Below are 15565 nucleotides of genomic sequence, written 5' to 3'. Positions count from 1 at the left end.
CGCGCTGCACTTCATTGTACGTACGGGCGAGCTTGCGCCTGTGCCTCTTGGGGCAGGTCGGGCCACTGGAGGCCAGGCCAGGCCAGGCGTGCCGGCCTGGGAGCCAGCCAGCAAACCATGGAATCTATGGCCACAAGCTTGGAGCCCTGTGCATGGATGGCAGGCAGCATGGAAAGAAAAAAAAATTGCTGCCCTCCCCTCCCTCCACTACTTGGTACGCCGGCAAATGGGCGGCCCTCGTGTCCCAGGCCGCCCCCCCTCCCCTCCTCCGCCTCATGTCCCGCAGCCCACCAGCCAGCAGCAGCCCAGCCAGTGGAGCGACCGCAAATTTCCCACCCACCCGCCGGGTTATCGTTATCGCACCCCGCCACCAAATTTGGCGGGCAAGTCAAGACGTGCTGCTCTCCCCGCCGGAGCCCAGAGACCCAGCGTCTGGCCCAGACACAGGCCACTCCAAAGCGCACGCACAGCTTTGGCTCCCTCCAACCCTCGCCCGCATCCAACCCCAGGCTCCGAACCTCGACGCTCCAGGAGATCGAGTGCCCCCTCGCACACCGGGCCACGGACACGGAATTCGTCCTTTGCGGATCTCGCTGCTCTGCCCGTTGACTGCGCTTGTGGTACGCGCCCCCCCGAAGATCGCGGCCCCGCCATCGACGTCCGACGAAGCGACGCCTCGAGGTGCGAAGCTGCTGCCGCCGTCTCGACGTCGCATGCCGATGCGTGGCTGACTCGTGTCTTTTCAGGTTGGCCTTGCACGAGTTCGCGTGATATACGCGGCCCCTTGGCCCTCTCTACCCTCTATCCTTTCGCATACCTTCCTCGCCAAGCTCGTTGCGCGAAGTCGACGCACCATCACTTACAACCATGGCGTGGCAGCCCGCCCCCGAGTCCCTAAGGCAGCTCGCTGCCTGTCTCAAGGACTCCCTCAGCGGCTTCGACAAGAATGCCCAGAAGCAGGCGGAAGTGGTGAGCTTACCCGCATCGTCGCGACCCCTCGCATCGCTCGTACTGAACAGCCCGACCCCTGGCAGATGCTCGAGCAGGCCAAGTCCTCCCCCGACATCAATAATTATCTCGCCTACATCTTCTCCAGCTCCCAGGTGCCCGATGGCCTGCAATGCGGCGAGCAAGATTATCACCTCGTGCGCTCTGCCGCCGGTATCATGCTCAAGAACAATGTCAAGGCGGAGTGGAAGTCCATCCCCGAGTCGAGCCTGCAGCTTGTCAAGCTCGCCGTCCCCCACGCCCTGCAGGACAAGAACGCGCAGATCAGGGGCTTTGCCGGAAATATTGCGACCGAGGTTATCAAGAAGGGCGGCCTGCTAGGCTGGCCTGACCTTCTCCCTCAGCTCCTCGACATGATTGGAAATGCCAACGGCAATGTCTCAAGCGAAGGCCAAGAAGGCGCCATGTCGGCCATGGCCAAGATTTGCGAAGACAACGCCCGCATGCTAATGCGCGAGGTCAATGGCCAGCGACCTCTCAACTATGTCCTACCCCAGTTCATCGCCGCAACCAAGAGCCCGCTGCCCAAGGTCCGAGTGGGGGCGCTTACGGCCATTAACGTCTTTACGCCTCGCGAATCGCAGGCCATGCTTAACTCCGTCGATGACCTCTTGCAGCACCTCTTTGTCCTTGCTAGCGACGAGAGCATCGATGTTCGACGCCAAGTCTGCCGCTCTTTTGTTCATCTCATCGAGACTCGCCCGGACAAGCTCCAGCCCCACATTAGTGGTCTGGTCGACTACATCATCTCGCAGCAGAGAAGCGAAGACGAGGACCTCGCTTGCGAGGCTGCCGAGTTTTGGCTTGCCGTTGGTGAGCACGAGAACCTGTGGAAGGCTTTGCAACCCTATCTCGGCAAGATCATCCCGGTCTTGCTGGAGTGCATGGTATATAGCGGCGAGGACATTGCGCTCTTGGGTGGCGACTCGGACGATGAGGAGGAAGAGGATCGCCCCGAAGACATCATGCCCGCGTTCGCGAAGAAGACCCTCACGAGGGCCATCAACGGTGAGGGAACAGGCGGCGGAGACCTTTCCAAAGGTAGCGACACCGGCTACACAAAGACTACCGGTATGGAGGACGATGATTTTGAGGAGGGCGAGATCGACGACGACGATTTCGATGACGGTGACGACGCCAATCCTGACGAACGATGGACCGTGCGCAAATGCTCGGCTGCGGCTCTCGATGTCTTCGCCCGTGACTTTCGTGGCGCCGTGTTTGAAGCAATTTTTCCCTACTTGTCGCAGAACCTCAAGCACAGCGAATGGCCCCAGCGCGAGGCAGCTGTTCTCGCTCTGGGCGCTGTGGCGGAGGGAGCCATGGACGTCGTGGTCCCTCATCTTCCCGAGCTCATTCCGTATCTCATTTCCCTTCTCGAAGACAGCGAGCCGCTCGTCAGGCAAATCACCTGCTGGACCCTAGGACGATATTCGGCGTGGGCAGCGAACTTGGAGGATCCGGCCCAGAAGGAGCAGTATTTTGTGCCCCTGATGGACGGCATCCTGCGCAAGATGCTGGACAAGAACAAGAAGGTGCAAGAAGCCGGCGCCTCTGCGTTTGCCAATCTCGAGGAGAAGGCTGGTAAGCATCTTGAGCCATACTGCGGCCCCATCATCCATCAGTTCGTTCTCTGCTTCCAGAAGTACAAGGACCGCAACATGTACATTCTGTACGACTGCGTGCAGACGCTCGCTGAGCGCATCGGCCCTCTGCTGGCGACCCCCGAGCTGGCTGAGAAGTTGATGCCCGCTCTGATAAGACGTTACAACATCATTTCGGACATATCTCGCGAGGTCTTCCCGCTGTTGGAGTGCCTTTCGTACGTCGCTTTGGCCTTGGGTCACGCATTTACCCCGTACGCAGCGCCAATCTTTATGCGATGCGTCGATATTATCCATGCGAACCTGGAGCAGGGCATGGCCGCCGCCACCAACTCCGCCTTCGAGCAGCCCGACAAGGACTTTCTCATCACCAGTCTGGACCTGATGAGCGCCATTGTTCAAGCTCTGGAAGGTGAAAAGTCTGCCGAGCTAGTCAAGGGCTCTCCTCAGCCTTTCTTTGAGCTCCTCAGCTTCTGCATGGAAGACCCGACAGATGAAGTGCGACAATCGGCGTACGCGCTCCTCGGAGACTGCGCCAAGTACGTGTTTCCCCAACTGCAGCCTCATCTCTCGGCCATGGTTCCGATTCTGCTCAAACAGCTCGACATGGACAACGTTTTGGATGAGGAGATGGACAGCGGCTTTGGCGTTGTCAACAATGCCTGTTGGTCGGCCGGCGAGGTCGCCATGCAGCACGGCAAGGGCATGGGACAATGGGTTCCGGAGCTTCTGCAACGGTTCGTCGAGGTCATGACAAACCCCCGAGTGCCTAAGGGTCTCACGGAGAACGCCGCCATCGCCCTCGGCCGACTTGGCCTGCACAATTCGGAGCTTCTGGCGCCTGCGCTACCGACTTTTGCGGAAGACTTCCTGAGCGCCATGCAGGAAGTCGACCCGTCCGAGGAAAAGGCTACGGCTTTGAAAGGCTTCTCCATGATCGTGGGTCAAAACCCGCACGCCATGGAGAAGGTCTTGCTGGATTACTTTGCTGCCATTGCACAGTACCAGGACATGAATCTGCGGAGCCCAACCAAGCAGGAGCTTCACGAGGTGTTCCAGAACGTAAGTTACCACCCATCGTGCGGCTCTTAAGCAGGAGCTAACCCTCTCTCAGGTCCTCAACGTGTACAAGCAAATGATCCCTCAGTTCAATGAATTTATTGGCCAGATGCGACCGCAGGACCAGCAGAGCCTGAAGGCGAGCTACGCCATCTGAGGGGATTTGGACGCATCACATGTCACGTCGATACCGCCCACTTACGCGGAAATATCATTAGTGGTTGGGACCATTACTCTGAAAAGCGTTTCTTTGCGGGCGTGGGATAGACTCTTCTATGTACATGGCTTTTTGCGGAGGAGATTGGGGGGAGAGGTCGCGCAAGGCCAGTCCGGCGACATTGCTTGCTAGCTGCATTGCTGTTGGGAGGAAAATACGAGGCATGACTTGAGAATCACGATGGCCGGGGAATGTTCAAGTGGAGCGATATACCAGGCATGACGGTAGGACCGCGTGGCGATTGATCTCGTTTCGGCTGTAGACAACGCAGCCAGTAGATAGTTTTTTTTTTCTGTCCGCGTGGACAACCATAGATAGGCGTCATGCTGGGAAGAGTTCTTCGAGCCATGCGTTGTGGCTGACGCGTGACTTCACTTTCGCGATTATGCGCGCGCGTGCGCTAAATGAGCACGCATTTTCGCGAGTTTCACAATAATTACTGGCACCTGAGATGAAATGCATTTCTAGCTCTGCAATGGACCAATAATTTCATCAAGTATAGATGCATGCGCGGGAACTTGACAGAAATACAGCCGAGTCTAGGGTAGGTATCTACCAGTGACAACGCAGGTATGAAGATAGGAATGTGAAGATGGGAACTCTGTGGTCATGCGCAACTGCTTTTCAGAAAGTGGTCCTATTGTAGCTCGTAGCGAGACTGTGTGCTACATGTTTGCTGTGGTTTACTTGGTGAGGCCCGTGGTGTAGCTAAGTTGGTTTTGCGAGGGAAAGAGTGATCAGACAAAGGTACCTATTACCCCTGAGATTCCAATGACATCGAAATTTTCTCTCCCACACTTGGATTTTTATATCCTTTGCTCACGGCACACACTCAAAGTTCCGACATTACCTCCCCCCTCTAAAAGATATCGAACACTGCCACCTCGTTGATGGCTCTGCCGGGGAACGCGTGCTGCAATCAGGGGTACAGTAGCCCTTTTCAACCTCGAGAACATCCAAGTCGCAGGTCGCTTGTGGCACCCATTGGATATGATGGCGCAGGGTGAGGCGACCCTACAGTGCTACTGCGCATCGGCCAGCTTGTTCGACAGCGGAGCGCCCCTCGGCCAGCTGTTCAGTCTCCAGGCTGCCAGCTGCCAGCTGCCAGCCGCCGACCGCCCAGTCACCCGCCCTGGCGCACACTTTCACTGCCTGCTCACCCTCCGAACAGCTTTTCATCCCATCTTCTCGCCCCAGCAACGCGTTAACATTACTTAAGTGATAACAATGGGTTCAACTTTCACTTAGGAAGCAACCGGTAGACAGCAAATAGTCTAGCGGTATTGCGGCACGTTTTCAAGGAAAGTCAAGCACCTCGCTTCGACTCCTTGGGTATGCAAGCCAGGCCCTCTTAGAACTGCGGTTCGAGCGTCTGGGGACCCAGGGGATGCGCCGCAATCACCGCTTGTAAAATCTAGCATCTACGCTTCCGTTTTTGCCAGTTCGAACAACTTTTCTTTTGCCCAGCTTCTTGCAGGCTGGTAATGCACTCCTTAAGAAAACGCGTTTGCTTGAGGGGCGGTAGTGCGCGTTGAGAACCTGAGCGTGGTGTTGCGAGACGAGTGAGTGCACTGCACCCTGCCACTCCCTTTCCCGCAGTACTGACGTTCAGTAGCCTCATAAAGCAAACGCAATTGCAATTTCAGTCAAAAAACATGTTTCTCGTTCGCATCAATTTTGGTATCGAGAAACGTTTGCCACCAAGCCCGACGGCCGTCTTTGCGTTCGACACGTCCGAGTTGCCGCAACGACTTATGAGCTAGCACCCGAATACCTTCCGATACGCACCAGTAATTCAGGTAGTCTCGATAGACCATGAGTCTCCTTGAATTATCTTCTTCATTCTTTTGGTTCGCTTAGTCTTCTTGGAAGGTATGCCGACTGCGCCAGCGAGGTCGATCGTCCGCTGCCAGGCCCGCTCACACACGACCAGTGAATGGCGCGCAACGACCAGAGCAATACAGATAGGAATGCCTGTCATCTTCAAAAGCTTACAGCACATGAACAGTCCGAAAGTTAAATGGCTGATCCTTGCCATCTACACCAGTCAGCGATCAGAGCTCCCGTCGATTACCCCTGAGCACCCGTCCGACAATGGTCTACGATAATATTTTCAACCAGAATACGTAGAGAGCCATCACGACAGAAGAGAATGCCAAAAATCGCTGATATGTACACCGTTAACGAGTCTACATCGGCAAATGTCCAAATGAGCAGTTTCCCGAGGGTCTCAAGGTTGTCTTCGGTCGGCTTCGTTAGTGGTCATCCAAACCAACGGAGCTGAATATCTGGTCCGACGCCTGCCTACCTGCGAGCGACACTCTGCTTGTGCACAAGAATGGGTTGGTCTAGTCATTCGTCACTCTCCGATGGCACACCAATTGCGGTCCGGGAGAGCGCGCCATTGTTCTGGACGGCCGCCGTGGGGTGACTTGTAGCATGGGGCCTACGAATATTAACAGCTGTCGAAGGTACGCAGCCCAGGTGCGCTCTTACACAAAGCTACAGGACTAATCCGCAGTCATGCCATTGTACAGAACCATGTGAGAGAAACGGTCCATGACATAGTTTTAGCTGGGACATGATGCGACTCTAATGCACGCCTAGAAAGATGGAGACAACGTGTCGAGAGACGACACTGCTCAGATTCGTCCTCCTGACCAAGTCCATCACGTTCTGCACAGGCAGCAAAGTGTGGGCTCGCACAAGCCAATGCCGTCAGCTCGCACTGCTCCGAGCCGGCCGCCACAACGGAAGTGGCCCAGGCCTAGACCACGGTTCTTCACGCCCTGACGTGAAGGGCTGGAAAGCGCATCGTGGCTGTCAGGAGGCGTGTGACTATTTGCTATCACAGCCATGTCCGTGCCGCGATGGGCCGAACTGGTGGCAGTTGTTCTGCGACTCAACAAGTTTCAAGGCGAGACTGTAGGGTCACCGTGGCTGCATCATGGAGCATGGGCAGACTCGCCAGCAACAGACCGAGCAGAGAGCTCGTTGGCTTCTGGAACGGCAGTTCTTAACCCCACATCGAAATTGGCCGCCCCCCCCGAACCAGGCTGTTGGGACAGGACCTACCCGTTTCGCCTTTGGGTGCAACTTTGGGCTCCGTGGCTCTGGCTGCAGACTGGTCCGGCGGGTATTGCCGGCGCCAAAGAAGTGAATGGCCTGACTAGGCTGATGTGAATGATTCAAGGCCTCGCTGGGCTCATAAACACAGTCATGGCGGCTGTGATATTACTCAGAGAGACCTTGAAGGGAATGGGCGGAGCGAGCCCACCCGCGCCGGGCATGATGCAACTCGCCGCCCGCCTGATGTGGGCCTGGAGCAAGGTGTCTCGCATGTCTCTGCGCATCCAGGCGGAGCGTGCATCGTACGTCCGTACTTCGTACGTACTAGCACGATTCCACACGTGGGGGGCTTGCACGCTGGCTCCAGCGACATCCGATCAAAGACAACGATGGATCGACAAACCACATCGGCCCAGCTCAGCTAGTAGTTCTGCAGTCTCAGAACTTGACGGAGCGCTTGCGCCGGTGGTGGCATGAGCAAGAGGAGGACGAGCAACTCAGCGAGGACCAGCCATTTCCGCCATGGCCTTGTCATATTGGCTGCGCAGGGGCGAGGCGTTTCAGAGAGGCGTGTTTCCCGCGGTCAAAGGCAAAACACCATTGGTGGGATCTTGAGGGCGGGCGACGGCGCCAAAGTCAACCAGGCACGCCAAAAAGTCATTCCAGGACCAGGCGGAAGCATGATCGATGGTCATCTGCAAGGCGACGCCCGGAGGCACCTCGAAGTGCAGCTCCGCAACGGCGAGTGGTCTTGGGAACGCGCATCGAGTTGCGGCACGACGCAGACGGGCATGCGCGTGCAGGTGCCCACGCATGAGGCCCAGGCCGCAAGCATGATCAAGAAGGCTCGCGAGGCGTCCGATTGGGTGCAGGCATCGCTACCCGGACGTGGTATATTCGACATGCTATCGACATGCATGCATCGCGATGGTCCCAGAGGAGGAGGAAGCGACGGACATCCAAGCAACCAAGCGAGGACGCACAGGGGCACCGACGCCAGCTAAGCAACAACAGCAGGAGCAGGAGCACGCAGCAGCAGCAGCAGCAGCAGCAGCGAGCAGCACGACCAGCCGTCACATGGACCGCCCTGCGGGCCAAACAAGTCCCCGGCCTGCACTGTTCTATATATAGTCCGTGCCAGCCCAGACGCTACTGCTAGCGCAGCGTCCTCGGCAAATCGGCTCAAAGGGATTCCGCCTGTCGTCATGGCGAGCCGTGGATGACAGCACCAGCCCGCTCTCTCTCCAGGTCGCCCGCGCCTAGGCTGGTCTAGGGAAAGCCCGGAGTAAGGAATTTTTGTCTCGAGTCACCACCGCATCGCATCGTCTGCAGACAGGGCAGGGCAGGGCAGGGCAGGGCAGGGCAGGGCAAACTGGGGATCGCAACGCGGTTGCCCGACACAGCACATTGCTCGGATGGCCAATTGCTCAACATGCCGATCCGCTCGGCCCAACGCCGGCCGATCACGACGACTGTGCTAAGCGGGCGACACGACCAGCAAGCACACTCTCGAGTCCGATAATATACACAAGATGAGATGCTTGTTGACGGCGGTCGGAGCCAAGAGCGCTCATTGCCGGGACGTTTACCCAGCACGGCAATTACTTTTATTATCGAGTAGTAACAGCGGAATGGCCTGGCAGCCAACACGGCACCCATGTCCTCAACCGAGCAACACCATCCACCCCCGCGCGGCTTGGCCATGGTGTGCTATTGTACTGTTCGCTGACGACCGCGGGCTGCACGATGAGCTCACCGCTTCTGTGGAGGGTCTGGAATCCTGCGAGTGCAGCCGGCGGCACAGTGCGGGTGACGCCTGTGCTCGAGTTCACACCACACTCTATGCAAACCGACAGCGCCCAGATGCATCAGGTCATTCATCAAGACGGGTGCACATAGTTCGTCGGTTCACTCCGGTGGCTGCTCTCTTCGACTGGTTGGACATTTCGACCGAGTCTCACCGAAATGCCTTGGCCGGCCTCTCCGGTGAGAGAAGAAACAAATCCGAGCAAAACGAATGAACGGGTGGAAAAGAAAAAAAGAAAAAGAAAAGTCGGTATCCGCCTGTGCTGGCTCACGACTTTCAGGGTCCTTTGCGAGTTCCGACTCGCCACCGTCCGGCCAAGCCACGTACTCCACAGTAGGGGAGGTGAAGGCCGGTCCTCGTTGTGTCTGTCGGGTCACATATGCACGAGACCATCTGCTCCCCGGCGATGATGCCCCAAATTCTCAATCCCATCGTGCTTCTCCGCGACTGGGAGCCGGCTGGCCAACGGGATCTGCCCAGGACCCGCTCCAAGACAAAAGGATCTGCCAACAGCCGATGGTCAGTGCGCCCTAATAAGCATGAAACGTTGTATTTGGCCGCCATGCACCGCCACAGCAGGGCTGAGACGGCCTGGAAGCTTATCACTAGCTCGCGGGCAGCAAGCACGCACCCGTGCCAGTCGACGTCATTCCGCCAGCCCGGCGATGTGACAGCAGCGGCCTCTGCGCGGCATTTGGTCGTCTCTAGCGATGGCGAGGAGGGGTATTCTTTCAAAGTCCGAGTGGTCGTCGAGCACGATGAGCAAGTACTGTACAAGCGCATATAGCATCATCAGGGTCGCCCAAAGCCTTGGAGAAAGGAGCAGGAATAGCAGCGTGCTAGTCCAGAACGAGAATGGCCTGCAAACCGTCCTGCTTCTTTTGCCGCCAATGGTTTGTGGCTGCTCAGTTGCCAGCATGCCCCCGGGAGCCCGGGTCTCACCGGATGCGCCCGGTTGGGTGCGGAGGTTGCGGCCGACGACAGGTCTGACTGGCGGCGAGGCAAGACTACAAGTTCCATTCGACAGCGTGCCGCATTTCTTCACGGATGCAAGGCCTAAGCTCAGGCCCGACGAGAGACACCTTTGACCGCCAGTCGCCAGGTTGAGGTATTGCTCGACTTCACCGTCGACGCGCATTGCCCTTCACCTCCAGCCCGCCACGCGCGACTCCAATATGACACAAGCCCTGACGCAGGCTCGGGTTCTTGTGATGGAATTGGACAATTGGCGAAGAAGAAAACTGCGTCCTGAGACCGTAGTGACTGATCGCCCGCAGCTGCACCAGGCGACGTCCTGATCCGTGGGGGCGTCGACGATAGCCGTACGATTAGCCGTCAGGCCAAAAGAGGCAATCTTGCTACCCACAATGCCACGGAGCGCGCAAGTCTAGCCGGCTTGGTCATTGGTGCCTGGGTCTCGGTATGGACTCCGTAGTCTCCAAGTCACCAAATAGACCCTGAGATTCTAGGGTTCCATCTCGTAGGGCTAGGTAGGTGGACTCGGCAACGGGGCGGGCGACACCGCTGGAGGAGATATTTCGCGTGCTTCCAACGTGATGGAGCAAATGCCCGCGATGCCGTGTCTTGCTTGCTTTCAGGAACGAGCCGGCACGGGAAGGGGCAAAGCGTGCGGGTAGCGGATCATGCATGGCTGCCAATTATGGACACGAGAATCTCAATCCCCACCAGACAGGAAGCGGTAATGCTCGGTGCATCAGATCTCGCCCTTGCACATGGGGCCCTGGTAGGACCGGGGTGATGCTGGCAGCGGGTGCAGGGACCATGGGCCTGAGAGGCAGAGCTGCTGCTTTCATGCCCCAAAACAGGCGCCGTGGCCAGCGACATTGAGAGACTTGGGGCAGTGGGTCGATCTTGATGACTGACGATAGCGGTGATATCGTGGCATGTTTTGGGCTACATTCCCACAAAGAACATTGTCAACGTTTCCGAATTGATCAAAGCTCTTCAGGCCACTAGATTCGACCCATGACCTCATGGTCCCGAAGACCAGTGCTGTCCGCAAGGGAGGGCCAACGGACCCTGGGGCACCCTTGGAGGGGCAAGCAAGCGACGGCAGCCGCAGCAAGACATCGTCATGTTCCGTCTGGGTGGTATCACGGGGCAATGTACGGTCCCTGGCGAGGGCCCGGCCCGGTCGATTCAGGGTTCAAGTTGAGGTGGACACGCTCGGTGCGCAGCTCTTGGTTCCTACTGATGCCGTTCGACATGCTGTTTGGCTATTCCTAGTGCTGAAGCCCGACTCGTGCCAAGATGGCGGAGCAGGCACGGCAGGGAGGGCGGAGAAGAGGAGCCAGCCATGAACCGCGAGGTGACCAGGTGCAGATACGCAAGCTGATTGGGGGGCGACTGACCAAGCCAGCCGACAGCTGGCATTCAGGCACCGAGACTTTGACAGGGAAATCACCGCGCTGGTTGACGAAGCTGAAACGTGAGCTGGGCAGGATGCGGCCGGCAGGGTCATGCGGCCACGGCAGGCCACTGCTGCAAACACGAATGATTGGGGCTGAGCCAGAAGCAGAACATGCCCATAGGCAGCGACACGCCCGTAAACTGCTGGTCGCGAAATACGTCAGTGTGGTCGGCCCCCAGCGCAGGGGCCTCGTGTGAGGAGGAGCGCAAAGCTGGGGCCCGAGAGTGGGAGTCTACGTACTGCATCGTGCGGCGGCGGCCAAAGAGGAGAGGGGGGGGGGGCTTACATACTGAATCACGCCCGGCGAGCAGTGGACGGCGAAAGAACAGGGACGCGCCGGAGAGAAAACGCCAAGGAGCTCGCGGACGCAAAACACTAGCTCTGGCGATCAAGAAGACGAACGGAGCGCGAAGACCAACCCGAAGAAGCCGAGGCCTATAACTACCTACTCGCTTGGACGGGTACTTGTTAAGCGGACGGCAAGGGAGCAATGAATACACACCAGCAGACCCAGCATAGTCGTCAGCCAAGACGACGGGCGGGTACGACGTGCAGGGACGATGGGGAGGGCGGCGGCGGTGGGGGAGCATCAATGAACCACCAAGGCAAAAGTGACTTGACGGTCTTTTTGGGGGCGTTTGGCCGAGGGCCTGCCCGGGGTTAGCACGTCAGGTCGTGGAGACGGGCCCCAAAAAGACGATGGTGACAAATGTCGCATTGGCAGAATTGCCATGCAGGGCTGGCGACAAAGCGCACCGCCGTCATGGTTTTGGCCGCCCGCCCCTGTTGATTCGAGAAAGGCGACCGAAGCTACCGCGCCTAGCTCAAGAGGCTGGTACGTTTTGGTATTGGCCGACGCCTCGGAGCGGGTCTTGCTTGGGTCTTGGATCCCCCACGGCCTGGTCAGCAAGCGGCGCTCGCCCATGAAGATGCGAGGGTGAGGGAGAAAGATTTGTTTTCGGGTGCCCGCGGTCCAGCGACATGGCCGTTCGTACGTACTTGGCGGGCAGACAGACGGGCGTGCGGGCTCGATGGGACCCTGGGACGGGAAGAGGTCCGGCTTGGCTTCTTGGCTGGCGACGGCTCCGTTTTCTTTCGCAGCAGTGGGCATCCACGACCGTTTTGCCATCGCCAGCTGCAACAGGCGCCGACGAGCGTGAGGGTCCACCGGCCAATACCCGGGTGAACCTACGATGCGGAAAAAGGGAGCCAGAGAGTCCACGACACGCCTCGTCAACATGGTTGGCTGGGGGGCTCGACCCGTGGTCTGACGGGAGGTAAGATGAGCCCTTATCGGGAATAAGGTGAGGCAGTAGGGCAGGATGACGGTCCGGCAGCTGGGTAACTTATTCTTGCCCGCGTCCCGGGCTGGTCGGCAGCGGTTCCACGAGGAGTGGGCAATCTACTACAGATCTGTGGTTTGGTTCGGCACTCTACTCTACCGGGCTGCCGTGGCACGACTGGGCCGCTGGCGAGGACGCCGCCTGTTGAAGGAGGGGGGGGGTCTTGAAAGTCCGTGTCGTTTGGTGACTTCGAGGTAACGGTGACGAGCAAATAACAATGGCACAGCACACAGAACAGAGCAGGCCAGAGCGTCGCAACGGAAAGCAGAGCAACAAGCTTCGCAACACACGCACGCACGCACGCACACCCACACGCACAGGGCTGGGCTGTGCTGCGCTGGCGGAGGCGGAGGCGGCGGCTGCTGCTGTTGCTGCTGTCAGAAAGCCGCCGAGTCAGTCCAGCCGCCGCCGGGACTGCTCCGAGGGCGGTGCCGCGAGTGGACAAGACGATGATGACCAACAGCGAGAAGGCAGGGTCCGTTGTGGGAAGTAACCGACATGACAAGAATATCGATACGCATCAGTCGGTCATGATGTCGCGGCGAGTCGGCTCTGTTTCGGGCTGGCTTGACCCGACGGGCGGCGAATAGGCTCAGCCAGACGCGGTGGGCGTCAAGCTCACTCATTTGTGGGACGAGACAAGCAACAGAGAAGAGGAAGAGGAAGAGGAGGAGGAGGAGGAGGAGTTGTGTGTGTCGCGTTTTCGCCTCCTCCTCCCCACCACGGCCGCGCCCAGGAGCAGCAGCAACCGCAGCAGGGGACCAACCACTCACAGATTCAGACTTTCTCACGACCAGGTGGCCGACCTGTTATTTTTACCACAGGCCGTGAGTGGCCGACCGGGGACCCTGGTCTCTTGCTTGGTCGAACCATGTGCGTCATGGCCCCAGAGGCAGAGGAGGCACACACCACCCACACCACTGGACGTATCCGCACGCCCCTCTGAAGGGGGGGGGGGGTCCCCTGCGCCGCACCACATCAGTCCGTCCCTCGGCTCGAACCAGCGCACCACCACGCACACAGGCGCGGCATGGCATCGCATTCTGGCACGGCATGGCCTGGCAATGGCATGGCTGGGCAGCACACTGGAAAGGCTGGCAAGGCAAGCCTGGCTGGCCGGCCAGGAAGGTGAGGTCAGGCGAGCTAGGGCAGAGAGAGGTCACGGCCGCCACGCTCACCACTCACCGATGGTGGCGGACGGCAGGGGAGGAGGTGAGGTGATGTTGGCTGAAGGCATCATGTGTCTGGCGTCAAGCTTTTGTCTGCATCCGAGAGCCACGTCCGCCAGTTGCCGGCCGGAGACAGACTGCTGCGGATGTCGATGAGGGTCTTGTCCGGCTGTCGTCGCTGACCCTCATCTCATGCCTTCGCCCTCGCCGCGCATACGGTCGACCTTTCTGTCGTCGTCGTCGGAGCCCCAGCCCGCGCACCGGATTCCCCAGGTCGCCCGCTGCCTTGCTCTGTCCGCCAGTACGTGTCGAAGTTCGTCTCAAGACACGACACGACACGACACGACAAGACACGCCCCCCCAGCCTCAACGGGGCTCTTGGTCTGTCTACTCATGCTCCTCCTGATGCTTTTGCTGGCCGCCGGCCTCCAAAAGCGTTAGCGGCAACCGCGGCAACCGGGCTCCCGCCTCCATCTGGCCGCAAAAGCGCGAACCTTCAGGCACAGCCCTAGGTGGTGGAGTCGCCCGCACTCCACTGGGCCTGCTCGCTCCCTGGAGTGCATTGCATTGGATTGGGTTCCCTAATAAGCGCGGTGCGGTGCGGTGCAGCGCAGCGCCCGCACGGCGCTGCGCACTGCGCACGGGGGGGCGCTCCACTGACAACACGGGGCGGTGACCTCCACTGCGTCGCTGGTACCTACCTAAGGTGCTGCAGTACCAGAGTTAGAGCAGGCAGCCCACTGCCCATCGAGCCCCCCCCCCCCCCCGTTCGCATCCCATCGCAATCCACCTCGTCTGCTCCATCACCACCATCCACCATCCCTGATTGCCCGTCCGGGCGCCGTCTCGCTAGGGTGCAAAGGATGCCTGTACGTACCTTATCCCATCCCCCGCCCGCGGAGCCCACCTGGCTCACCTCGCCTGGGTTCTCCGCCGTTGCTGTGGGTGCTCGAGGGCGTGCTCAGGCCGACGGGCGGACCCAACCTCGATGCTAACCAACCTGCCTGTGCTTGTGCTGGCTGGCTGCCGCCCCAGGTTGGGCTCGCCTTCGCTCGGTCCAGTCACTTACTTGACTTGTTACATACTCACTTTGCTCAGTCAGTCCAGTTATTAGTTACTGCCTGCCTGCTTGCCCCATGGTGACAGCGCGGCTATCCAGCCAGCTGGCCCTGCGGGCTCCACGACTGACCCGCCCGGAGCCGACTCGGCGGGCAGTTCTCTGCGCTGTGCGGTGCTGCGCTTCCCGTGCCGGCTGGGTCCCGGACGGACTGTGCGTTGCGCCGGGCGGGGTGCAGTGTGCAGTGCACTAAGGTACCTACAGCTGGAGCCCAGAGCGCAGCGCAACACCCGCTGCACAGCACTTCCAATGGATGACTGCACTGCTGCACAGCACCGTGACTGTGTTGTCGGGCCCTGCTTTTTTGTCCGCCCCCCCCTCTTCTCAGTCACCCTCACCCTGGCTGGTGTTGTCAACCTGACGGACGAGGGTCCCGCCCGCCCGCCCGCCCGCTCGATGGCTCACGCGCTCCCACACACACGCATACACACGCACCACGCGCACGCTCTCGCTCACACCCCCGACCCGACCGACCGATGCTCTCAACTCAAGCGACACACCCTCTCCCCAGCCCGCCATCCCTCCGTCCCCTCCCACCCACCCACGCCGGCTGGGCAGTGCTGCTGCTCTTCGTCGTGTGTATTTAACGTTCTCCGTCCCCCCCAGCCCAACCTTTCCTCCACCCCGGCCCATCAGTATCCAGCAACCACACATCCGTCTCGACGTGCTCTCGGACGCTCGCTCTCCCCATCCTCACTCTCGCTCTTAGGAAGTCCTCGTTGACTCCTGTCATTCGCTTAA

General features: G+C 59.3%; 2 protein-coding genes across 2 annotated transcripts; both read left to right on the top strand.

Annotated features, from left to right (window-relative positions):
* The first annotated feature begins 416 nt into the window (after nt 1–416).
* On the top strand, nt 417–4330 carry JDV02_008286 (uncharacterized protein). The gene is made up of 4 exons (XM_047989870.1): nt 417–620; nt 747–969; nt 1035–3674; nt 3727–4330. Exons 2-4 carry the CDS (start codon nt 868–870, stop codon nt 3826–3828), a joined length of 2844 nt encoding a protein of 947 aa, XP_047845875.1. The 5' UTR covers nt 417–620; nt 747–867; the 3' UTR covers nt 3829–4330.
* Nucleotides 4331–7637: 3307 nt separating this feature from the next.
* JDV02_008285 (uncharacterized protein) lies at nt 7638–7961 on the top strand (the record flags this gene model as incomplete). The annotated part of the gene is made up of 1 exon (XM_047989869.1): nt 7638–7961. One exon carries the CDS (start codon nt 7638–7640, stop codon nt 7959–7961), a length of 324 nt encoding a protein of 107 aa, XP_047845874.1.
* Between the last annotated feature and the right edge of the window lie 7604 nt (nt 7962–15565).

This window comes from Purpureocillium takamizusanense, chromosome 8, assembly GCF_022605165.1.
Source record: "Purpureocillium takamizusanense chromosome 8, complete sequence".
In the NCBI taxonomy this organism is placed as follows: Eukaryota; Fungi; Ascomycota; class Sordariomycetes; order Hypocreales; family Ophiocordycipitaceae; genus Purpureocillium; species Purpureocillium takamizusanense.
This window is presented reverse-complemented; position numbering and strand designations above follow the sequence as displayed.

Bases quoted from the DNA above. Each gene is read 5' to 3' on its own strand.
- JDV02_008286 (XM_047989870.1), top strand. From the start codon at position 868: ATGGCGTGGCAGCCCGCCCCCGAGTCCCTAAGGCAGCTCGCTGCCTGT. The intron at 970-1,034 runs GTGAGCTTACCC...GACCCCTGGCAG, and splicing joins CCCAGAAGCAGGCGGAAGTG to ATGCTCGAGCAGGCCAAGTC. The intron at 3,675-3,726 runs GTAAGTTACCAC...ACCCTCTCTCAG, and splicing joins TTCACGAGGTGTTCCAGAAC to GTCCTCAACGTGTACAAGCA.